At 32.9% G+C, this 25,131-nt stretch overlaps 1 protein-coding gene across 3 annotated transcripts in view; it reads right to left on the bottom strand.

Annotated features, from left to right (window-relative positions):
- Positions 1 to 886: 886 nt before the first annotated feature.
- Positions 887 to 25,131, bottom strand: part of LOC100023289 (RNA exonuclease 1 homolog) — a 38,354-nt gene continuing 14,109 nt past the window's right edge. The window contains exons 7-15 of one of the 3 annotated variants that reach the window (XM_007498094.3): positions 24,642 to 24,728; positions 23,937 to 24,086; positions 21,844 to 21,957; positions 17,339 to 17,412; positions 17,099 to 17,209; positions 15,420 to 15,535; positions 11,525 to 11,663; positions 8,260 to 8,380; positions 887 to 2,356 (exon numbers count right to left, since the gene is read on the bottom strand). In XM_007498094.3, coding sequence (XP_007498156.2) covers positions 2,268 to 2,356; positions 8,260 to 8,380; positions 11,525 to 11,663; positions 15,420 to 15,535; positions 17,099 to 17,209; positions 17,339 to 17,412; positions 21,844 to 21,957; positions 23,937 to 24,086; positions 24,642 to 24,728 — 1,001 coding nt within the window. In that variant the 3' untranslated portion in view covers positions 887 to 2,267. The remainder of the gene's footprint in view (positions 2,357 to 8,259; positions 8,381 to 11,524; positions 11,664 to 15,419; positions 15,536 to 17,098; positions 17,210 to 17,338; positions 17,413 to 21,843; positions 21,958 to 23,936; positions 24,087 to 24,641; positions 24,729 to 25,131) is intronic. The other 2 variants (XM_007498095.3, XM_056806642.1) reach the window with 2 other exon arrangements.

The following is a 25,131-nucleotide window of genomic DNA, read 5'->3' as shown; positions in this document are numbered from 1 at the left end:
GGACTGAACTTCAGATCAACATGTTCATACTAAGGTCAGTGCCATTGTGGTTAATTTGGAGGGTCACCAGATTACCTCAAGAAGAAGGGTAAACTGGCCCATTTCCGAAAAAATGGAGCAAGGTAAAATTTCCATGCCAGTTGAGTGTACCGATGATCACTACATCAGAGAGAGACAGAGAATACATAACAATTAATAGAATATCCAGAATTCATGTGGTTTCTTAGAAATTATCATTAGAAAGAAGATCCCAAAGTCACTGAATCAAAATCAATTCCCCTTTATCATAATACATTTAAATTCAGGGAAGATTAATGGAGTAGAGGTAGGGGAGGTAGGGTGAGAGAAGTGGAGGCAATAGCCCAAATGAGTTTCAACATAAACCAAGTTTTATGTAGAAATGGGCAAGTTATGGAAGATATTACAAATGAAATAGTGCTTCAGCTTGATGGTACTCATGGTAAAAATCTCTAGAACAATGAAAGAATACCCTAAATGCTTTCTAGAATGTGCCTTTATTTTTTGCTCAAACATTGTGCTTTCTGGTTTGGGAAGTTAAGAATCCATCTATTGCATTACTGTGTCTAAAGGCAATACCAATTTACAATGTGTTGCTGGCATTCCAGAAGACTTTCGAAAATTGAAACAATACCTCTTTTCAGTTTGGCAGAATGATCTGCAGATACTATCCAATGATACATATTTACTTGGTTAGCAGTTTATAGTGTTAAAAATCAAGAGAATAATTCAAAAAAAGTCTTATCTATTTGGATGAATTTGAGTATATCAATATATCAAGATTCCAGCAATAATGCCCTTCCTGCTTATACTTTTTTTATATTAAAATCAGTTGAGTTCCTTACTTGACATAAATGTAGAAAGATGTTGCTTGGAAGTATTTCAGGTGGTGAGTTGCAAAAACTTAAAATGTGGCGGTGAATTTTTCATGTTTTTTGATTGGAGGAGCAATGGCAATCATCATTAATTGGCACAGATAGATTAGTGATTTGATTCTATCATGGAAGATTGATAATCATTTAAATGGTATTGGGATCAAGAAAAGTTGTAGCATGTTAATGGATAGCAGTTATAATATCTGATCCTGATTTTTTGTCTCAAAAGAGCAAATACATGAAAAATGCATAATTTCATTAGTACAGGAATTCTAGGTGTGGTGACTTTCTCCTCCAAACACAGATCCAGATGGCAACTGACCTATCTTATAGAAGGCCCTCAATAACTGATCCAGACTGAACACATGGTCACTTCTACTCTTTATCTGACTATTATGAATATAAATTATTGACTTACTCAATGCTTATTTGATTGAAGGTAGAATTAGTCCCAGAGAATTCTCTGAAGTGTAGAAGTATTAAATGACTTGTCAGGGAGTAAATATCAATGAGAATGGGTGGTGGGAAAACAGAATTCAAGCATATCTTAAAACATCCTTTCAATATTAAAATCATTCTATATAATCTATACTCCAGTGAGCTTCAATGTAATTAGAAAAGCAGGCAGGTATAGAAAAGTAACTACAAAAAGAAACTAGATATTGGAAATATGAGTTTTAATTTAGTACACATCTTTAATATACTTTTAAGTTATGCTCAGCTTAGAATATAAATCAAAATAAGTAACTGTTTTCTGTCCCTCCCCTAACAAATTCTTAATATTGGCAAGTTTGCTGGGTACTTGCATGAATTTTCACTTGCAACTCTATATTTTAATTTTAAAATATGTTGGAAAAGGCTAAAGGAATTAGCACCGGAAATTTTTATTTTAGTTTGTGGATAATTTTCCTTCACGCCCATGTCCAATCTCAATAGATATATAAATTTACATTAAATGGTTATTATGAGTTTGTAATAAAGGTATAATTTAGCTGTCTAAATGGAATGACTTTTTTTTTAGGGAATCACCTTTTTAAAAATTTAGCTTTAATAAAGGACATAAGTGCTCTTCATTCCAACTCTAAGGGCACATAAAAGGAGCTTAACTTTGTTTTCACTGTTATTTGGTTACCCAGCTTGTAACACACTATTGTAAAACATAAATGTGAAGACATACAATTTCAAGGGAACATTACCCCCAACCTGAGCATATCAAAGCCATCATCATAAAAATATAGAAAAAAACAATTACTTGTTTGTTTACTTTTGCTCTTTAAAAAAAGAAGGAAGATTTTCTTGCTAAACTCCATTGCCAGCAATGGAGATTCAGGAGACTCATCAAATTGCTGGGAAAGTGATTTTTATAGATAGTGATCATTTCTTTCCTTTTACATCATCTTTAACTTTCCAGAGGATCAACTCCATGCAAGCAATTGCATCTTCACTAGGGCTGTGGCCTCCAACTATAGTAGAATAGAAAAGTTACATATTAAAACAGTGTCTATAACATTAGCCCTCATTTCCTGATGTAAAATAGAATTTAGGGTTTTAACAAATATAATAGGATCTATTTTCACTCAATATTTGGTATTAGGACCCAAATTCCTATTATGCCCCAAAATATCTCTTAAATATACATATAAAAAAGAAACAAAAGCATAAGAAACTTACTTTTCAGAAATGTGTATTTTTATCTATTCTATATTCTCTAATATAATAAATATATTACTTCTTTATTCATGAGCAGCATGTGTACAGTGGCTATTGAGCATCTAACATTTGCTGTCATGCAGAGTATGTGCTCAATATTTGTTAAAGGAGTAACAAATTTCCTTTTCTAATATTCAGTTCTAGCCATTACGAATGAGCTCACTCAAGTAGTTATGCTCACATAAATGAAAAGTTGGCTAAAAGATCTCAAAAACAATATAGAAACTTTAAAGATGTATATAGAGGTACATATCTATATATGTGTGTGTGTATGTATGTGTATGCATATACATATTATATATACATGTATATATATACAGAAATAAATATAATCTTTGTAATAGCCAGAGGACTGGATACTTATAGCTAAAATGACTTTAATTTCTGAAATACAAAAAGCCTTTTTTTAAATAAACTCTGTTGGCTGGAATCTAGTATCTGTAGTTGCCAATCATTTCATGTTCCCAATCTTATATTTCCAACAAAACCCAGCTGGAAGAGGTAGAAAGAGAAACTCCATTTAAAATTACTCCAAACAAGATAAAATACTTGGAAATCTACTTGCCAAGACAAACACAGGAATTATATGAATATAACTACAAAACATTCTTCACACAAATAAAACTAGATCTAAACAATTGGGAAAAGCTCAATTGCTCATGGGTAAGATGAGCTAATATAATAAAAATGAAAATCCTACCAAAATTAATTTACTTATTCAGTGCTATACTTATTGAACTACCGAGAATTTTTTTTCTAGAATTGGAAAAATTATTACAAAATTCATTTGGAAAAACAAAAAGATCAAGAATATCAATGGAAATAATGAAAAAAAAATATGTGAAGGAAAGTGGCTTAGCTTTACCTAGCTCAAACTATACTATAAAAGTGATCATCAAAACTATATGATACTGGCTTAAAGATAGAAGGGTGGATCAATGGAATAGACTTGGGGTAAATGACAGTAGCAAGATAGTATTCAATAACCCCAAAGATCTCACTTTTGGGACAAGAACCCACTATTTGACAAAAACTCCTGGGAGAATTGGAAAACAGTATGGGAGAAATTAGGCTTAGACCAACATTTTATACCCCATACCAAGATTAACTCAGAGTAGGTAAATGACTTAAATATAAAGAGGGAAATCACGTTCCCACTCTTTATGACATCATTTGAAATTTTCCTGCAAAGTCCTGGAGTGATTTGCCACTTCCTACTGTAGCTCTTTTACAGATGATGAACCTGAGGCAAATAGTTAAGTGACTTGCCCAGAGTCAGATAGCTAGTAAGTTTCTAAAGCTGGATTTGAACTTAGGTCTTCCTGACTTCAAGCCCAGAACTCTGGATCACTTACCTTATTCTAAATGGTGTTTTGGTGAAGTTTAATTCAACTTATCAAGTACTTAGTGAGTGTATCTAGTGAGGCATCCTATGGCAGAGTACCAGTTAGAAGACTTCTGAAATAGTAATGCAGGTAGTAAAGGGAGTGAAGAGTAGGGTAGTGGAAATAAATCGGGAAAGAAAAGAAATTCCAATACACAATTTGATGATAGGGTCAATTGTGGATGAGCATCAGCCATGGCATGTTACACTTCTGCAGCTTGGCTTCATACCTAAGATACTCGAAATTGTGTTTTTCATAGAGATACCTGCTATTATTATTAGTTTCACTTGCCTGTTTACCAGCTGCATCATCAAAAGGACTTGCCTTTGGGTGAGGATAAAAGCTTCTGATGCCAAATGCTTATAGAACCAGTAATTTTTTGCTCTTTTCTAAGTGGAAATTAAACCACATCGAAATATTAATTCCTCTCAACAAGCAATTATTAAGGGTCTCCCACGTACCAGGTACTATGGATACAAAGGCAAAAATGAAATGATCTCTATACTAAAGAAGTTTAAGGACACTTATATAACATAGATCATTCTTAATCTTTGAGTATAGGGACTTAAAAAAATTAAATGACTTTTTTATTTAGTTGTGTGGCAGAAAATGTACTTCCTCCAATTCCAAAGCCTAGTATTTGGAGAAAAAAAATAGAGGCAGATACTAGTGTCAGACACCGGCACTGATGCTGCTTAAAAGTTATCACAGAATCCTGAGGTCTGAGAATGCTAATAAAGAGGCACCTCACTTATTTTATGGTTTTCCTGCTCCCATATTTCCTCCTAAAATCCCTCGATAATTCAGTAACACTTTCTACAGAAGCAAAAAACATTTCCTTTCCTACTACTAAGGTTCTTCCCATTATTATTGCTCATCCTTCTCTGCCCATTGTTTTCCCTGTATCTTTGAAACTTTGATTTTATCATGAAACTCATTTTTATATTAGTTATCTTTGACTTACATACTCTCTATCTTGGATATCACTGAAATATCACACTCTTCAAAAGATTCTTTGTCTGTAATTATTTTTCCCAGCTTAGGCTACTCCTTCCTCCTTTCATGCCCATTCTGGATAAATTGGACTTGAATAGTGATCTTTACCCTTTTTAGCTGTGTCCTAGATCCCCTTGGCAATAGTCTGGTGAAATCTATGGATCCCTCCTCTGAATCATGTTTTAAATGCATAAAATATATAGGACTATGAAAGAAATCCACTATATTGAAAAAGTTATCTATCTTTGTCTATGTGTATGTGGGGGTATGAGTTTGTACATGCATGCACATTAAAAAATAAGCAAAAAACCCACATCATCATAAGACTCCAGGTTAAAAATCCCTGGGATAAGATTTTACTGCTTTCTCCCTGTTCTCTCCTACAACTTTAAGGAGAAAATCTTTGTGAGTCAGAATTACCTCTGAGAATCCCTTACAGTAAGCATAAATTACAGTTATCTTTAAATATTTTTAACAGTAAATGGAATAAAGTTTCTTTAAAAAGTCAAAATGGTCGGTATCAGACAAGCTCTCTCTTCTGCCATTAATCACCCTTTAGTTGCTACTTTGAAGTAAAGGCAGTGAGGTGGTAAAGTGGTTGGTAGGACAGACACTGGAGTTAAAAATCCAGCCTCAGAGACTTATAAGCTGTGTGACCCTGGGCAAGTCAGTTAACCTCTCACATCTTGGTTTTTATCATCTGTAAAATGATGGGGTTAACCTCAAAGGTTTCTGAAATCTCATCTGGTTCTAAATCTAATTTTCTATGAGTAGGTCAGAGAGAACAGACCTACCTGCTTTCAGGTCACTTCTTCCTTTAAACAAATAGTTTGGTACCAGTTTCACAGAATTCCTCTCCACCCCAACTGCAGTAATAAAATAACCAGGAAAGCCTCCCCTGGGGTCCAAAGCCAACAGATTTAAAACCAACGCTATAAGCCACAGATTGGCAAACTATGGCCCCTGGCCTTTGTACAGATTTTTTTTGCATTTTAAAATAAGTTTCCTTGTATTTAAACATACAAAAATCATTCTTAACTCCAACCAAATAAAAATAGGCTTTAGTTTGCCAACCCCTGCTGTTGATGATCAATGTTAGGGCAGTCCTATTTCTGAAAAGTCAGGGATGTCAAGGTTTATTTAATGTATATATACTAACATATATAATGTATATAAACCAACATATATATTTAATTTATATTTTGTTTAATTGTTATTTAATATCCATGTAATATTTATTTATATATTCATATACATATATATTTAATTTATTTAAATTTTATTTATATATTTATTTTTATTTATTTAAAGACATTTTCTTCCTTTATTTAAAGACATCTCTGGCCTCACAATTGAGAATAAAACCATTTGACTTAGTATAACTTGATACTAACGAAGGCAAGAACCCTGCAGGCAAGACCAGACACTCAAAGTACTTTTTGCTGGTACAATTGTGAATGTTCCTATTTGGTTTTGTGCCTGCACAAAAGTTCAGGTTAGGTTTTTTCTTTCTTCCTGGTATGACATAATATAATTGCATAGCTATAACCAAACTAAAATAACTAAAGGGTTCTCTTTTTTATAACCTTGTTTTAATTTTAGAAGCACTAAAGGGAGTTTGAAAATGTACAATACTGGCTTCTACAATGAAAATATCTGGGGAAAGGTAAAAATAGCCCCATGATCTCAGAATTTTGAACTGGACAAAATTGTAAAGCTCATCTAGTCCTATCCCCTTATAAACCTGAGGCTCAAATGGGCTATTTCCCAGGCCAAGATCTTGTTGGCAAATAAAGGCTGATGCCTGGTGCCAGTGTTTGTACCACATTGGGTATGTATCTCTGTACAAAGAAGCAAAAAGAGAAAACTGGCACTTTCCAGTTACTGTAACTACAAAAATTAGACACATATTTGTTGTTTCATAGTAAGCTATTTAACCCATCTATTTCCACTATAATAAAACTCTTTGGCTTTTAGAGAAAAATAAAACCACAAATACAATGAACACAATAAAGACCAGTTTTCTCCCAACCTATGCTGATACAAAAAGAGGTTCTGGGGGGTAGGAGGAGAAAAGATGCAATATTTTTCCCTCTACAGCATTTAATATTAAATTATATACTTTTAAAATTCATATACATATGAAAATTTTCAATGTTGAAAATAATCTCAATCTCCTCTATTTTATTTTCAAATATCTACATTTTTATTCTAGGTATATCTATAACAAGAGGAGCTGAAGCCAGCAGTTTGAAAGAGCCAATTATTAAATGTTTATTGTGAACATTTTTGCCTCAGAAATAAGCCAACAGCTATTAAATCAGGGTTTGATTTACTGTTTTGTTGACTGTCTAAACTTTAAAGAGTTAATAATGCAGATTAAAATTTAAACTTTGTGTGTGTTTTATTTCTGGGGAGCCCAATAATTAAAAGTTTTATCAGCATACCCCTATGTTGCTCTAGAGTGGATTCATCAGGACTGCTATAGAAGGCTCAGGGAAAGAAGTCATTATTAGACTGGACACATGGTTACTGGAGACTATTAAGAATAATAACATATTATTATTGTTAATTGACACTTTATCATGCTTTAAAGGTTTGCAAAATGCTTTATATCCACTGTCTCTTTTGAGCCTCAGGACATCCCTGTCTAAAACTTTGGGGTTCCAGAAATCTACTTCAAGTACCAAAGTAAAACTAGTTTGAAAAATACTTACAGATAATTCATGATCACAAAAGGCACTTTGTTTTTACTAGAAAAAAATAACAAAGAACAGGTTTTCTCTGTTTTAGTTTTCTTATCTCTAAAATGAAGGGGTCAGATCAAATTATAATTAAGGTTTGTTCCAGCTAGAAAGCATCTTTTATCTTTTACAATTCATACCAACAAAGCTATCAATTTGTGTACAGATGTCAGTAAAATTCAATTTTTTCTGAGCATTTTTCTTGATAATTTTTTGGTTTGAAGAAAATGAATGTAACATGATTGTATGTATGTTGTATATGCTGAACAGAGAATAAGTGATTTTTAAAAGAGGACTTTTCTAGATTTCACAAAAATCTTCATAATCTATAAATTAATGAATTTAGAAATTTTAATGTTCATTAATAAATTATATATTAATAAAATTATAAATCATAAGATTTAGAAAAGGAACTGAAGGATTGCAAAGGAAAGTTTTTGATTAAAAAAGAAAGTTAATTTCAGCAGAAAAATATTCTTTTAAAGAAAATAAATCAAACTGAGAATCCTTGTTAAATAAACTTACTCTTACCATTATTTTGAATGATTCGTCTGAGGTAATCAGCTATTAGGTTCTTAAGGGCTCTCCTGTGAGGTAATCCTAGTCGATGAGGAAACAGGATTGATGTGTCTATGACAGTGTTATGAATTAGCTGCCAAGTAAGAACAGAATGCCAGTGAATACCCTTCAGAGAAAAATTTGCCTTCAGGAAAAGAACATAAAGTTCTTACTTCAAAATGTGAGTTTAGATTCAGTATAATATGTTAACAGGCTATTTTTACTACCTTTAGAAATAAATTTTCAGATTTTCTTCCTTTTATCCTTTTTATTCCAAATCTGGATGCCAGTGGAAGTAATTTTTTTTCTTTGTAGTTTACATGGAAAGAATCCAAGGTTTCTATTGGGCTGCAAGTTTAACAAGTTAACAGTATGATATTATAGTCAAAATAAAATGGGATCAGTGGCTGCACTGGAAGGCAAGGTATGTGGAATGAAGAGAAAATTGTCTTGGTGAGACAAAATGGAAAACCTTGCTTAGTTCTGGGAGGCACTTATGAAAGATATTAATAAGGTACAGCATGTTTGGAGGAAAGTAGCCAGACTGGTAAAGGGCCTCTAGATCATGCCATTTGATGATTGGTTGAAGAATTTAGGGATGTTTTCTTTAAAGAGAAGAACTGGGGTTGGTGGAGAGAAGGAAGTTATGATTGCTATTTTTAAGTATTTGAAGGGATGTCGTGAAGATTAGAGATTATAAACTATAAACCTTGTTTTGCTCAACTCCAGAGGACAAAAGCAGAAATAAAATAAATATAAAGAAGTTACAAGTAGAGGTAAATTTAGGCAGGAAGTATTCCTATTAGAACTAACTAAAAGTTCATTGGACTCCCTCAAGACATAATGAGTTCACCCTTAAAAGAGTTCTTAAGCCAAAGTCTGGATGAGCATTTGATGGAGATATTATTTAAAAGATTCTTGTTGAAGTATCGATTGGATATGATGACTTTTGAAGGCATTTCCAACTTGCTTTCTGAGTTTTATTTCCTACCAGTTTCTTACTTCGAAATAACATTACAGAAGCCTCCATAATCTTTATAAAACCATTCTTTTCACTAATGAACTTCATAATGGGTAACAAATATCTTTGGATCATTAGGAAGTCATTCCTAACTTCTTTAGATGTAGAGAGAAAGTACAGATGGGATTCCTGAAGTATGTAGGGTTTAGGAAAGTAAGGAAACCCTAATAGAAGAGTTAAAGTATTATGCAGCTGCCTCAAAAGAGCAAGCAAAAGGTATGTAATAAGTATTTGTTCAGTTGTATTCAATTCTTGAGGACCCCATTTGGGATTTTCTTTGCAAAAATACTACAATGGTTTGCAATTTCCTTCTCCAGACCATTTTACTGAGGCAGACAGGGGAGTGATTTTCTCAGGGTCTTATAGCTATTAAGTGTCTGAGGCCAGATTTGAACATCCAAAGATGAATCTTCCTGACTTCAGGCCCAGCACTTATTTCTAACTGCTCACAATAAGTATAAGAGATAATTAAACCTGTTAGGGATCATCTAGGAAAAAAAAAACATTACTGAAAGAGTTTCATGACTTCATCCCTGTCCTCCAGATGTTATGATACAATTGGGGAGATGGTGATGATGATAATAAAAATAACAGCCCTCAGAAGCAGATGCAATCATTATTCTCCTTTTAATGAAGAAACTAATGCACACAGAGGTTAAGTGATTTGGTCAAAGTCAAACATCTAGTGTCTGAGGCTAGATTTAATTCACATCTTCCTGACTCTAGACCTGGGCTCTCAATACACAGGAACTGAAATATAGTAGTATCAGCTAAGTGTTCAAAGTAATGCAGTTATTCATTCATAAGAGATTAAGCAGTGGCACACTTGGAGAAGGCTCCACAATATAAAATCAGATAGGTCTTGAAGGAGGGTTAAGTTGGATGAAGGAGGACATTTTAGGCAACACTAAAAGCAAAGAAATTAAAATGAGAAAGCATATGGAATGTTTATAGAACAATGAGTTGATCGGTTTGAAGATGAAATTTCAGGTAATAACAGTTCTCATTTATATATTTCTTAATTTATATATATAATTTCATTATATATTTCTTAAGGTTTTACAGTTTTTAAAAAATGTATTATGACATTTGATGTAAGGAATCAGAGGTAAGGTCGTTATGAGAGAAAGGGATTAAATCTGAGACAATCATCAACATCAGGTTAAAGAGTCAGGACTTTTAGACAACTGGGACAGGAAAAATAACCAAGAATTGGATATTACAACAAGTTAGGAGTTTAGACTGTTTTAGTGGTGGAAAGAGGGGAAAGGATAGCAATGAAAGTCATCTAGAGAAAAAAGCATGCTTTGGTTATAGATTAGATTCTGGAAATGAAGAAAAAGGAAAGGTTTCTTGACTGGGAAAATAGGATAACAGCAAGTGACAGAATGGGATGGTTGGGAAGGAAAACGTTCATGGAAACAATGATATACTTGGGCAAGGGCATACCCATTTAGAGATAAGTTCATATCCAAGTGAAACATCCAATAGGTCTCTAGAAATATCAACTGGAATTTGGAAGAAGGATTAACAGTGGAGATAAAATCTTGGAAACAAATCTGGAGAAGATAACTGAAGCCATAAAAGTGAATTCACTCACTGACAATAAAAGAAGATAAGAAGAAGATAAGAAGGCTAAGGACAAAGCCTTACATGATATTTAGTAGGCAAGAAGAGTGAATTCAAGTGAGAACCAGTATAGAAGAGAGTATCAATGAAGTCAAGAAAAGAAACTTTTGAGAGGCAATTGGTAGCTTGTGTCAGATGCAATTGGGTCAAGAAGAAAAAGGTCTGAGAACAGGCCAATGAATCTGTCAAGTGACCTTTGAAAGATGACTAAAAAAAAACAAGAGGAAATCAGACTTTACTGGCTTAGGAAGGGAATGATTGGGTATAGTATCAGGGACAGAAGATGAAGATCACATGTTCAAGGAATTCAGTAGTAAATGGAAAAGAGTTCAGGCATTAAAGATTCTATTAAAACAAGATATTCCTTACAATTGAACTCGAAAGAGTGTTGAAGACATTTGAGGGCTACTATACAAAATTAATGACTGTTTAAAAATTTTTAGTTTTGCTTCTCAATTATAGTTATTTTAGTTTCTAATTCACCAATTTTTCTTCTAACTTTAAAGATTTCATTTTTTGTGTTTATTTGGAGCATGTCTATTGAATGATTGATTCTTGATATTTTACACATTTGTGTGTGATTTTTACCTTGAGAGCAAGCAAGTCCTTCTCAAAACTATGTCCAATTAAAATGGTATCAGCACTAAACAGGTTTAACAATATTGCTTGTACATCCTGAAGTGATACATTAGTGTTCTTTAAGTCGTCTTCTGCTACTCCAGAAAACCTAAGTGATTAAAATCCACAAAGTAAATGAAATGTGTAATAAGTTCAGTGGATATCATATAAAGACTTCAATATGTTAATCAGCTAAAGCTCTTTCAAATAATGTCTATAGTATATTGCTTCCTATTCTTATTTAAACAAAATGGTAAAGCAGTACACAGTAAAGCAAAACACCTTTAGTAAAACAAACTGAATATTGTATAAACTGGGTGGGAGGGATTATTGGGGACAAAGGAAAGAAAGTTAACCTAAAAGTTCAGAGAATAAATAGAATCCAGAGTTCTGATGTATATTCCACATCATATCTGAGAAGGGTCAGGATGTAATTTTTGTAAAGATTCAAAAGTTCCTTTCTAGACTTTGGGCGATTCATGAATCATTTGTAATTGTGCTAACAGTGCCTTCTTTAAAAAAAACATTAAATTGCTTACAGTTTATCCCGAATTGAATTTTTTAAAGGTACATTACAACCATAAGAGGTGACCCACATCCTATAATCCTTGCTATAAGGGAAACTGAGGTTGGTGGACTATTGGAGCTAGAAAGTCCTGACCTACAAGACTTTCTACATAGCCTAAGTCAATGTGGTTTGTACTAAGTTTGGTATTAGAGAGGGTGAGGCCCCAAGACAGGAGTGTGGGATACCATGTAGTCCAAGGAAGTTAGAAAGCTATCCCAGGTTGGAAATGAAGCAGGTCAAAGCTCCTATGTCAAACAGAGAGAGACTGGGTCATTGAGTAGCCTCTGTAGTTCCAGCCTAGCATTGGTAGGAAGGCTCACTCTTAAAAAAAATAAAAATTACAAAATCTGAAATGCATCTCAAAGAAATTCTGTTGAAATTACATTTTATAGTCGAAGAAATTGTGCAATGAATTTAAAATAATTATGGTTTTAATGCTGTATGTTAGCCTATGTTGTATATAAGTATTTCATAAATGTAAAACTTATATTTTAGATTTCCATTCACTAAATATGAAATTTTTCAGAATTTTTCTCAATTATGAGGGGGAAAAGATGAGAAAAGATTGTCACACTTTTCTAACTAAAAAGACATGCACAATAAATAAAGAACAATCTCAGTAAACCAAAGAAAAACATAATCTGTTATTCAGAAGAATAAGGGAATTGAATACTCTGTTTAAAGATTTTGGTTGAGGGAAATCTGTCATATAGGGTTAATATAAAATTTTAAAGAATCTGAAAATAATTAACACTAAATTATGAGTAAAAACATTTTTTATTTGATTCAGAATTTTTTCAGATCTTTCAAGTGAAACATAATTCACAACATTTTTATTTCATCTTGAAATATATCAGTTGACAAATCTTTGCAGGGAATCTTCTAATAACTACCAAATATTTAATTCATACCTACATTAATAGGCTTTGAAAAATAGAAACAGTCCTCAAGCCTGAGAGATTGTGAAATTTTGTAAAAACAAAAAATAAAAATGCAATTATTTATTCATTCAGTGAAGATTTATGAAGCTCTTAATGTAGTCAGAGTAAAGACCAGACCTAAAAAGGAAATTCAGTGTTCAAGCACAAGATGCAAGAAGTCTAAAAAGTTAAATAAGAAAGAGAAGATTTCAGGGATTCAACAAGGTCAAATTGTATATATTCCTATATGGAAAGATGATATTTGTAATTCTTAGAAATTTTTATCAGTATTAGAGCAGTTAGGAGTATAAATATAAGATGTGGGAGTAAGCTAATTAGGATTATATGATATATGCAAAAATAATCAAGGGGTTAAAAAAGATTACATTGAGAGAAAAGGGAAGAAAGAGTTGGAATGGGGATAAATTATCTCCCCTAAAGAAGAAAAATTATTACAGTCAAGGGGAGGATGATGGTGGTTGACAGGTAATGTTTAAAACGTACTCTCATCAAAATTAGTTCAAAAAGGCTAAAATAACAACCATCCTGATTTGGTTATATAATCCCAATGCATGATAATATACATCCTTACTTCACCCCTGATTTTACTGGTTACAAATGATGGTTTTAGGTAGATACTACTTATCATATCAAAGTTGCAGGATACAGTATCAATCCACATAAATCATCAGCATTTCTACATATTACCAAAAAAATTCAGCAGCAAGATAGAGTAGGACAACCTAATGTAATAAAAATGACAATTCTGCCCAAATTAATTTCCATATTTAGTACCATACCAGATCTCAAACTGTACTATAAAGCAGTAATCATCAAAACAATCTGGTACTGGCTAATAAATAGAATGGTAGGATCCATGGAATAGATCAGATACACAATATAGAGGGGTAAATGACATTAGCAACCTGGTGTTTAATAAACCCAAAGACCCCAACTTTTGAGATAAAAACTCATTATTTAACAAAAACTTCTGGGAAAATAAAAAAAAACGGTATGATAGAAACACACCATATGCCAAGGTAAGATAAAAAAGGTTATGTGATTTATATATAAAGAGTGATTGATACCATAAGTACATTAGGAGAATATAGAATAATTTACCTGGCAGATTTATGGAGAAAAGAAGAATTTATGACCAAACAAGAGAGAAAAAGTATTGTAAAAGGAAAAATGAATAATTTTGATTATATTAAACTAAAAACATTTGTACAAACAAAACCAACATAATCACAATTAGAAAGGAAACAACACACTGAGAAATTGTTTATGACAAATTTCTTTGAAAAATTTCCAATTTCTCAAATCTGTAGAGAACCAAGTCAAATTTATATGATTAAATGCCATTTACCAATTGACATATAGTCAAAAGATGTGAATAAGCAATTTTCAAATGAAGAAATCAAAGCTATCAATAATCATATGAAAAAATGTTCTAAATCACTCTTGACTAGGGAAATTCACATTAAAGTGATGCTGAGGTACCACCTCACATCTAGCAGACTGGCCAATATGACAGTAAAGGGAAGTGATAAATATTGGAGGGGATGTGGCAAAACTGGGACACTAATGCATTGTTGGTAGAGTTCTAAACTGATCCAATCATTCTGGAGGGCAATTTGGAACTATGCCCAAAGACCAATAAAACTACATAATTTTTGTTCCTTTAATACCACTACTGGGTCTGTATCTCAAAGAGATTTAAAAAAGGGGAAAGGAACTGAGGGTACAAAAATATTTTTAACAGCTCTTTTTGCAGTGGTAAAGAATTGGAAATTAAAAAGATATCCATCAATTGGGGAATGGCTAAACAAACTGTGTTATATGTTGGTGATGGAATACTATTGTGGTATAAGAAATGATAATCAAGATGATTTCAGAAAAAGCTTGAAAGGGCAACATAAACTTATGCAGAACAAAATAAGCAGAACCAGAACAGTATATACAGTAACAATATTATATTATGATCAACTGTGAAAATTTGGATACTTTCTGTAACACAATGATCTGGAACAATTTTGAAGAACTTATAACAGGAAATGTTATCCACCCTCCAAAGAAAGAAATGTTGGGAGTCAGATACAGATCAAAGCATACTATCTTTCACATGAGTTTATGATTTTATTTTGGGGTTTTGGTTTTAATGAGTATGCTCTTAAACAATAACCAACATGGAAGTGTTTTGCATTATAATACATATATGGCTAAAATCAAATTGCTTACCATTTCCAAGTGGGAGGAGAAAAGAGAAGAAGGGAGATAGTTTGGACCTTTTTGGAAAATGTATGTTGAAAATTATCACAATAAAAAATAAGACTCCACTCATTAAAGATGAATGTACAATTATAAATATGCATACCTAATGTTATAGTCAATTATTTCATTTTCTGGTTTGACCAAAGTATCATAGACAACCTGAAGACTGGGGTCAACCACTGTCACTCGAACAAGTTCCAACCCTTTGCTGGTATAGCACTATGGTAAAACAAAGAAATGTGTCTTAAACTTTAATTTCCTATTGAGGTATTCAGATACTTCGAAAGATAAAAAGACAAAATCTAAAAAGCAAATCTGACCTAAAGAGGCTTAATTATGAGTCTCAGTTTTTCCAGAAAACCAGATAGCAATTCTGACAATATTCACATTATGGTCATGATAGGTTTCAAGTGTTTCTTAATCTAAGAATGTCTGTGGGGAAAAGTAAACCTGCCAATAATTTTTTATGATTTAAATCCTGTAATTTGCTTGAATCTCTCTTTGCCATTAAACCCAGGTCCAAATAAAAAAGATAACAACTGAATAGCAAAGCTATAACAAAAAGACATTTCACAATATCTCAAGTTTTACAAAGTGTCATTTGATCCTTACAAGCATCCTATAAAGCAGACAAGGTCTTTTATTATAAACCTGTTTTAAAGAAAGAGAAATGAAGCCACAAAGAGGTTATGTGACTTGCTCAACATTAATCAATCAATATTTATTAAGTGCTTTCTATGAGATTTAAATACTACCACTATTTGTTCCTAAACCAAAAGATCTTTGTGGGCAGGATGCTACCTTACATATTTTTCAGAACTGAACCAAATCATCAACTTTTTACATTTATTTCCCCAATAACAAAGCAAAGGAGAACTATCTTTCCTATGGGCAATAGATCTAGTCATTGACTTCAATGTTGATTTTGGAGCAATATATTAATCCTTGTTATTGATTGTTCTATTCAGAAATACTGGAGGTGACCCTGAGTTCCTGCCCCTAGAGTCCAAGCTCTAGTAGATTTTATCCAGCCTTTAAAGTCTCCAAGAATTACCCTTGTAACAAATGGTTTTCCAAGGAGCAGTATAGTTAAAGAGAGGGTTATCACTAAAAGTATGGCCAGAAAGGTAAGATTTTTTTTAAAACCCTTACCTTCCATCTTTGATTCAGTACTGTGTACTGGTTCCAAAGCAGAAGAGTAGTAAGGGCTACGCAATGGGGAAAAAAATGACAAGCCCCAAGGTCACACAACTAAGGTGTCTGTGGCAGATTTGAACTCAGGATGCCTGGTCTCTGAGCCTGCCTCTATATCTACTGAACCACCTGGCTGCAAAAGGGGAAGAATTTTGGTCAAAACAATTCACAGAAACCATCTACAGAGGTGGGAAGATGCAGTAATTTTACATCAGTGAAAGGAATACCTTTCATCATTAAAATCACAGATCTTCTGGAAGTACTGATTAATATAGTCATCCTCATAAAACACCTAGGAGTTTTAAGATTATAATTATGATTACATACATTCTCACTTGGCTTTCATAATAACCCAATGTTTGGTGCCACAAACATTATTGCCTCCATTTTTTTAAAATATGAGGTAAATGAGGGATAGAAATACCTGACTCAGGTCATAAGAAGTAGCTGACCCAGAACTTGAACACTTGTCTTCATTAATACATAATGCATCTATGCCTAAATAATGAGTGTTTAAAAATCCTTTTTAATTACCAAAGTCTAACTAAGGAATATTATAAGGAGTTTGAAGTTAAAAACCCAACGTACCACCTCACAATCCACTGCAAACACCCCAGGATTACCATCAGGAGGTGGTAGTTTGACAGAAGTTTTCACAAAACCCTCTAGGTTTTCTTTATGGTCATTGTGAACATGGAGCTACCAAAAAAAAAAAAACCACATGTGCATTATTAATTTTCTTATAAACAAAACTCTAAAATGACACAGTATACTAATGTACTGAATACCAGTTCAAAAAGTAGCACCATCCCACAAAAGCCCTCATACCTTAGCAGTCTGACATCCAGGTGATCCAATTATTCCTTCACAACAGCTGTATTGTGTTTCCGACCCACCAGGCACTATAATAAACAATTCAACAAAAATAATGTTTGAATAGTAGATTAAATGTTTAACTTTCAAGGATTTGTGCTTTTCACAGATGACAGTGAATTGCAAATAAACTCCATTTACAAATTCCCAGGGTTTCATTGTTGTTCTCCTTTGTATTTATCATTTCCAGATTTTATAAGAGAAATCATCCAAAAAAGAGCAAATTTCCAAAGGAAATTTGCACTTTGAAGTAGACAGAAATACAATGATTTATCATTAGTAATTTTGACCCTTGGGTAACTAAGTAACTCAGTGGATAAAGTGTAGATCCAGCAGTTGGGAAGACCTGAACTCAAATGTGACCTTTGATACTATATATATATATATATTATATATATATATATATATAATATATATATATATATATATACTATAGCTATGTAGCCCCAAGCAAGTCACTTAACTTCAGCGTGCCTTAGTTTTCTTATCAGTAAATGGTAGCACTACTTCACAGGGTTGGTGGAAGACTAAACTGATATGTTTGTAAAATGCTTTGCAAACCTTAAAGTGATATTTTATATATATATATATATATATATATATATATATAAATATATATATATATATGTTAGCTATTGTTACTGGGACCTGAGGCATTGCCCTATCAAGAAGACCCAAATAAGGGGATTTAATATCTTATCTAACTACTGAAAGCAGAATTGAAAAGTCCTCAATGAACAATTCAATGACTTTGGCACCAAAACCCCTTAATAAATTACTGGAATTTTACTCTAAAAGCAATTTTCCTACCCCAATTCAGCTTATGGTAGAGATAACAGTATTTACCTCTAACCCTTAGTCATATTAGTTGATCACCATCAGTAACTGATAGTCTTTTGCTTCCTGCCTCATTTATTTTCATTAGAATGTACCAAAAACACTTAGTCAAAGTAGGTACACTAGAGACAATTCAATAATCAAGGCTCCCATTTCTACCACTTTAGTCCAGTTTTCACTTTCCAATAAGATTACTTTAATTGTTCCCCAAACCAAACCACTATGATTTTTTTTCTATCTCTTAAATATCACTTAGTATAACATTTACCTGAATAGAAATCTGCTCTACAATATTTCTGGTATATGGGGCTCCAATGATAGGGAAATGGCTACCTCACAGTGCAGTTCATTCTACTTTCTGATAGCTTTCTTACTAGGAAATTTTTCCTCACAGTTAAGAAATAGAGGCTCTGTGACTTCACTCTTTGCACCTGGTTCTACCCTCAGACCAAGCTGAATCATACTTTTTTTTTTCAGCAAAGTAGCCCATCAGACACTTTAAGATCAGCATTCTGTTCTTCTATTTCCCACCCTTTCTTTCCTTCTCCAGGAACAATAGTCCTTTTTCCTTTATAGCATCTTAATTTGACGTGGCCTCTAGATCCCTTACCATCCTGATGGAGCTTCTCTGTAAGCATTCCAGCTTGTTGTCTTCTTTAAAAATGTGACAATTCTTAAGATGGAGTCTGACTAGAATGGAGTGAGTACAGAGGGGCTGTTCTTTCTCTGTTCTAGAATCTATATTTATATTAATGAAACCCAAAAGCTCATTAACTTTCTTGAGTGCTAAGTCATGCTATATATTTTTACTGAATTTATTTTCAAACTGTAGTTCAATAAAATTCTGAGCTATGCTGTTCAGGATTACCTAAAATAGACAGGTCATACTTGAGAGTTCTGTCAAAAGGTGATGTACTGAAGATGGAAATGGCAAACCACTCCAGGGTCTCTGCCCCAAAAAAATCCATGGAAAGTATTAAATAATAAAAGATATGACATTGGAAGATGAGCAATTCAGTTTAGAAGATGTCCAACCACCACTGAGGAAGTACAGAAGACAACTACAAAGTAGTTCCTGAACTAATGAAGCAGCTTGACTAAAGCTGAAAGGAAGCTCAGCTGCAAAAGTGTCCAATGTTGTAAAGATCAATATTGCATAAGAATCTAGAATGTGGTTCATAATATTTATGAACCAAGGTAAGCTGACTGTGGTCAAACCAGAAACAGGAAGATTAAACATCAACATCTTGGGTGTCAATGTACTTAAATTCTGCATTCAGATTTCCCTTAATCCCCCTAAGGAAGGAAGAAAAGGGAAAGGACACAGAGAAAGATAAACCCAAATGAATGCAGAATTCTAGGGAAAAGCAAAGAGAGAGAAGATTTTCTTAAATAAGCAACATAAAGAAATAGAAGAAAACAATAGAATGGGAACGATTAGATCCTTCAAGAAAATTAGAGATAACAAGAGAACATTTCATGCAAAAATGGGTATGAGAAAAAATAAAAATGGTAGAAACTTAAAAGTAGAAAAGATTAAAAAGAGGTGGCAAGAATACACAGAAAAACCATACAAAAAGAACATATTACTGATAAACACCATAATGAAGTGGTTATCTAAGGCCAGACATCCTTGACAATAAAGTCAAGTGAGCCTTAGAAAGCCTTGCTAAAAATTAGACTCATAAAGTTGACAGAATTCCAGCTGAGCTATTTAAAATCCTAAAATATGATGCTGTTAAAGTGCCACATTAAATATGCAAGCATATTTGGAGATCTCAACAATGGCCACTGGATTGGAAAAGATCAGTCTATGTCCCAAACCTAGAGGGACAATGGCAAAGAATGTTAAAATTACTGAACAACTGAACTCATTTTACATGCCAGAAAGCTTATGCTGAAGACTCTGCGAGCTTCAGCAATATGTGGATCAAGAATTACCAGAAGAACATGCTGGTTTTCAAAAAAAGCAGAGGAACTAGGGACCAAATTGCCAAAATTTGCTGGATTATAGAGAAAGCAAGGAACTTCCAGAAGAACATCTACTTCTGCTTCACTGACTACACAGCCTTTGTCAGTGGATCTTGGCAAAATATGGCAAATCCTCAAAGAGATGGGGGTGTATGAGATTATCTTACTTGTCTCCTAAGAAATCAGTATGTGGGTCAAGAAGCAACAGTTAGAACCAAACATGGAACAACTGATTAGTTTAAAACTGGAAAAGAGGTGAGACAAGGCTGCATATTGTCACCAAATGTATTTAACTTACATGCAGAATACATCATGTGAAATGCCAGCTGAAGTAAATAAAAAGCAGGAATTAAGGCTGTAAGAGGAAATATAAACAATCTCAAATATGCAAGTGATACCATTCTGATGGCAGAAAATAAAGAATAATTAAAAAGCAGCCTGGTGAGGGTGAAAAGAAAGTATAAACGATGGCCTGAAGCTTAACAAAGAAAAACAAGATCTTGGCAACTGGTTCTCCATCACTTCCTGGCAAATGGAAGGAGAAGAAATAGAAATACTGTTAGATTTTATATTTTTGGACTCAAAGATCTCTGCAGATAGTGACTGCAGCCACAAAATTAAAATACTATTGTTCCTTAAAAGGAAAGCTATGGCCAATTTTGACAGCATACTAAAAACCAGAAATATCATCTTGCCAACAAAGTCAAAACTATGGTTTTTTCGAGTAGCAATGTTGGGCTGTAAGAGCTGGGCTATAAGTAAAACTGAATGCCACAGAATTAATGCTTTCAAATTCTGGTATTGGAGAAGACTTTTGAGAATCCCATAGAACACAAGGTGATCAAACCCATCAATACCTAAATTAATTTGGATTCTTCACTAGAAGATCAAATACCAAAGCTGAAACTTCAATACTCATTAGAAAAGACCCTGATGTAGGGAAAGATTGAAGGCAAAAAAAAGCAGAAGGGGACAACAGAGAATGAGATGGATAGTCATGGAAGCAATGAATATGAACTTGAACAAAGTTTGGGAGACAATGATAAAAAGGTCTGGTGTGCTATGACCACAAAGTCAGATATGACTGAATGACTCAACAACATCAATTTCATTATCAAAAATGTTTATGTATTCCTTTGGAATTATTTAATGTTTCAGTTAATTTTAAGTTCCTCAATGATAGTGAGTATAAATTCACTATTTCCCCCAAGTTCTTTTTGGAACCAAGCAATGGTATATATACATGCAGTAGGTTTCTCAATAAATGTTTATTGGGGAAGACAACAGTATAATAGAGGCAAGAAAATGCAAGATTACTTACACTGGGCTTCAACATCATTGATCAAAGAGGACATCCTTATAAAGTAGGTAGTGGAGTATATGGGAAAAGCAAGATTTGGTTTAAGTCCTATCTCTGACATTTATTGGTTCACTCTCTTGTCTATTAAATGAGAAAGACAATAAGGCTTACTACATGATTTATCTCTGTATGGTTTTAAAGGAAGCAATTTGAAAAACTTAAAGTCCAGTATAAGTGCAAACTCTTCATATCATAAGAAAATTGATTCAAGGCAAAAATATTTAGCTCCATTGTGTAGAACATGGGACCACTGATCTTAACAGAAATACTAAAGAAATAAAAGAATACTTGCCTTTGTGTCTTACCACTGTGCCAAAATGGTAGTTGCATTCTTCTAAACTTGTGTATTTGCCTTCAGGAGTTACATGGTATATTTTCCCACATCGACAACAAATCTTCCTCAAACCTGAGACAAAATATGAAATAGAAGTACTCGTGGCCAAGAAGAAACTTTTCTTACTTCCAATAGAAAGTACTATGTGGAAGCATGGGAAAGAATCTTTAGATATTACTATTTCTAATTTTCCAATAGGTTTTTTTCTCCCTAAAATGTTACAACATATATAAATGGGACTATAAAGTTAGATGACTTAAAAAAGCCATGCATACTAAAATTCATGCCTACCAATGAGTGTTATTTCTTTTAAAATTAATTCAGTTTAGTAGGTTACAAACTTCTTTCAATCACACTGTCATTACCCAAAACAGTTTTGGGGAATTGTCTTCAGAACCAATTTAATTCTTTATCTTTTTTAAACCCTTACCTTCTTCCTTAGAATCAATTCTGTGTATTGGTTCCAAGGCAGAAGAGCAGTAAGGGCTAGGCAGTGGGGGGTTAAGTGACTTGCCCAGGATCACACAGCTAAGAAGTGTCTGAAGCCAGATTTGAACCTAGGACTTCCCATCTTTAGGCCTTGTTCTCAATTCACTGAGCCAAACAGATACCCTCAATTTAATTCTTTTTTTTTTAAATTTAAAAATTAAATTAAAACCCTTACCTTCCATCTTGGAATCAATATTGTATATTGGTTCCAAGGCAGAAGAACAGTAAGGGTTAGGCAATGGGGGTCAAGTGACTTGCCCAGGGTCACATGGCTAGGAAGTGTCTGAGGCCAGATTTGAACCTAGGACCTCCTGTCTCTAAGCCTGGCTAGCAATCCACTGAGCCACCCAGCTGCCCCTCTCAATTTATTTCTTAAAAGAAAAATTGTTCTCAATACTCTATAACCATGTCTTCCTTGACTAAAGATAGAATTATTTAATTTGAACAGCCATCTCTTTCACAAAACTTGGCTTTAAATGGGTAGTACATGTTACCAAAAAAGAAATATACCATAAAGGAAAAACATTGGTGAATGCTGAATAAATTCAAAAGAATATGCTGCAGAGCTACAAACAATTCTTCAAGAATTGTAGAGTTTCTCTTCTTCAAAAATAACTTCTCAAAAAAAAAAAAACAAAAAAAAGTACTTGGAGCATAGGCAAAAATTTATAGCTTCCCACAGTGGTAAATTTAAGAAGTTTAAATATCATTTGTTAAGAAAATCAACCATATTACTTTATGGCTATATTGAAGAGCTATAATATTAATTTATGTTAAATTTTAATTTTATTACACATATAATGCATTTAATTTATTTGATATTGATATAGTAATTGAGATAAGATAATATGCTATTATAATAACTATGAGTTTGTATTAGTATTGTATAATAGTTATATAACCTATATATTTAATATTTATGCTTAAATATTAAAAGAGACTTAGATTAATTTTCTATTTCCTGAAAATAAATACAGAACATTTTAAAACCTAATTATAACTTCATAAGCCACAGGAGTAAGGATGATTTGTAAAATCTTATTTATCTTCAAATTGATATCAGATGATAAGTAATAACAAGCTACATAATGAATTCTAAGAAAATATAAAAAGTCCTTCAGGTTGATCACAAACATATACTACTGGAACTTTGCAATTTTGCGGTTAAAGAGAATAATTTTTAAAAGCCCTTTATTTGGTCTATATTATATACATATACAAATATGTATATGTATTTTTAATAAGTAGTTTCAAGAGGATCACAACTGAATACTGAGTATACACATTAATATTTATTTTATTTTTATAATTAATTATATTATAATTATATATAATTCATATATATATAAATAAATAATTAAATAAATAATTAATTAATTAAAATTTGAGGCAGAAAATGAAATCCTTGAGGACAGGATCTCTTTCATTTTGGTCTTTATATTATTCCCAGTGTCTTACATGGTGTCTTGTGTATGGGAGATAATTAATAAAATCTTACTGACTGACTGAAAAATTAAGAGAACACCATCACTCAGTTTTTTTCCCTTTATTTCCTTCCTTACCATCCATCATAACACTTTTTGTTATTCCATTCTTTAATACAGCACAGCCAGGCTTCTCAGGATTTGGTTGGGGATAGTTGTTTTCATTTAATTGATCCTCAGTCAGAAGATACTTTTTAAGATGTCTGTAGAGAATCACCCCTGTAAGAGCTAATAAAAAAAAACAAAATCAAAAGGAGATAACTTGTTATTTTGTCAAAGGGAGGCTGATTCCTGAATCATAAAGTTAAATAAGAATCTACCAAAAAGTTACTTTGGGTTATTAATGACAAAAAAAAATCAATCACTACTTTTCCTTATTCAAGCTGACCCCTGATCTAAAGAAGGGAGGTTAAAACTAGCACATTCACTCAGAGCCAGACTTGATCACCCAAAAGCTAGAGCAGTGATGTTGAACCTTTTAGAGACCAAGTGCCCAAACTTCATTCTCATGCCACATGTGAGCTGTCCCATAACCCCAGACAAGGGATGGAGGAAGCGCTTCCACTGGGCTGCTGGGCAGAGGAGTGAGTGATGTGAAAAATGCCTTCAGGAGCAGTGGAAAGGGAGAAGGAAGCAGCCCACTCTGGCACACATGTCACAAGTTCACCAACACAGAACTAGAGTAGGATCATTCTGACAAATATCAAGTTTAAGCAAATTTAAAACAACTTAACGAAATGCCCATTTTTATATCCAAGAAATAAAATGGCACTATCCTTTTACCTTTTTTTTCTTCTTGTTTTCTATATTCTGTCAGACTTTCAGGACAAGACAAATCTGAAGGAATTTTATTAGACGCCATTTTATCAACTATACAACACAGGAAACATTGCAACTTAATGTAAGCAACATACATTTCTTTTTTAAAAAAGTACTTTCTGCTCTTACAATGTAGCCATCCAGACTTAAACATTCTCATTAAAGGGATACAAATGAAACCCAATAAAACTTTACCCTCCTATAGATAACCTACTGTTAATTCAGTGTCAAATTTAATCATTATAAGGGTTCATAACAATTAAGAGTCTGAACTTCATATCTTCAATAATAGATGAATTGTGAATATATTTATCATAATGATTTTAAAAGATTAATATTTATGAAATATAAGAATATACTTTTATTTATAAAGGTAATAACATTTATACCCTTGTAAATTAACTAATTACCACAGTTTGAAATCTATTTTACTCAATTTAATTCCCTATGCTTT

The sequence above is a fragment of the Monodelphis domestica genome, chromosome 7, assembly GCF_027887165.1.
Source record: "Monodelphis domestica isolate mMonDom1 chromosome 7, mMonDom1.pri, whole genome shotgun sequence".
NCBI classification, from domain to species: domain Eukaryota; kingdom Metazoa; phylum Chordata; class Mammalia; order Didelphimorphia; family Didelphidae; genus Monodelphis; species Monodelphis domestica.
This window is presented reverse-complemented; position numbering and strand designations above follow the sequence as displayed.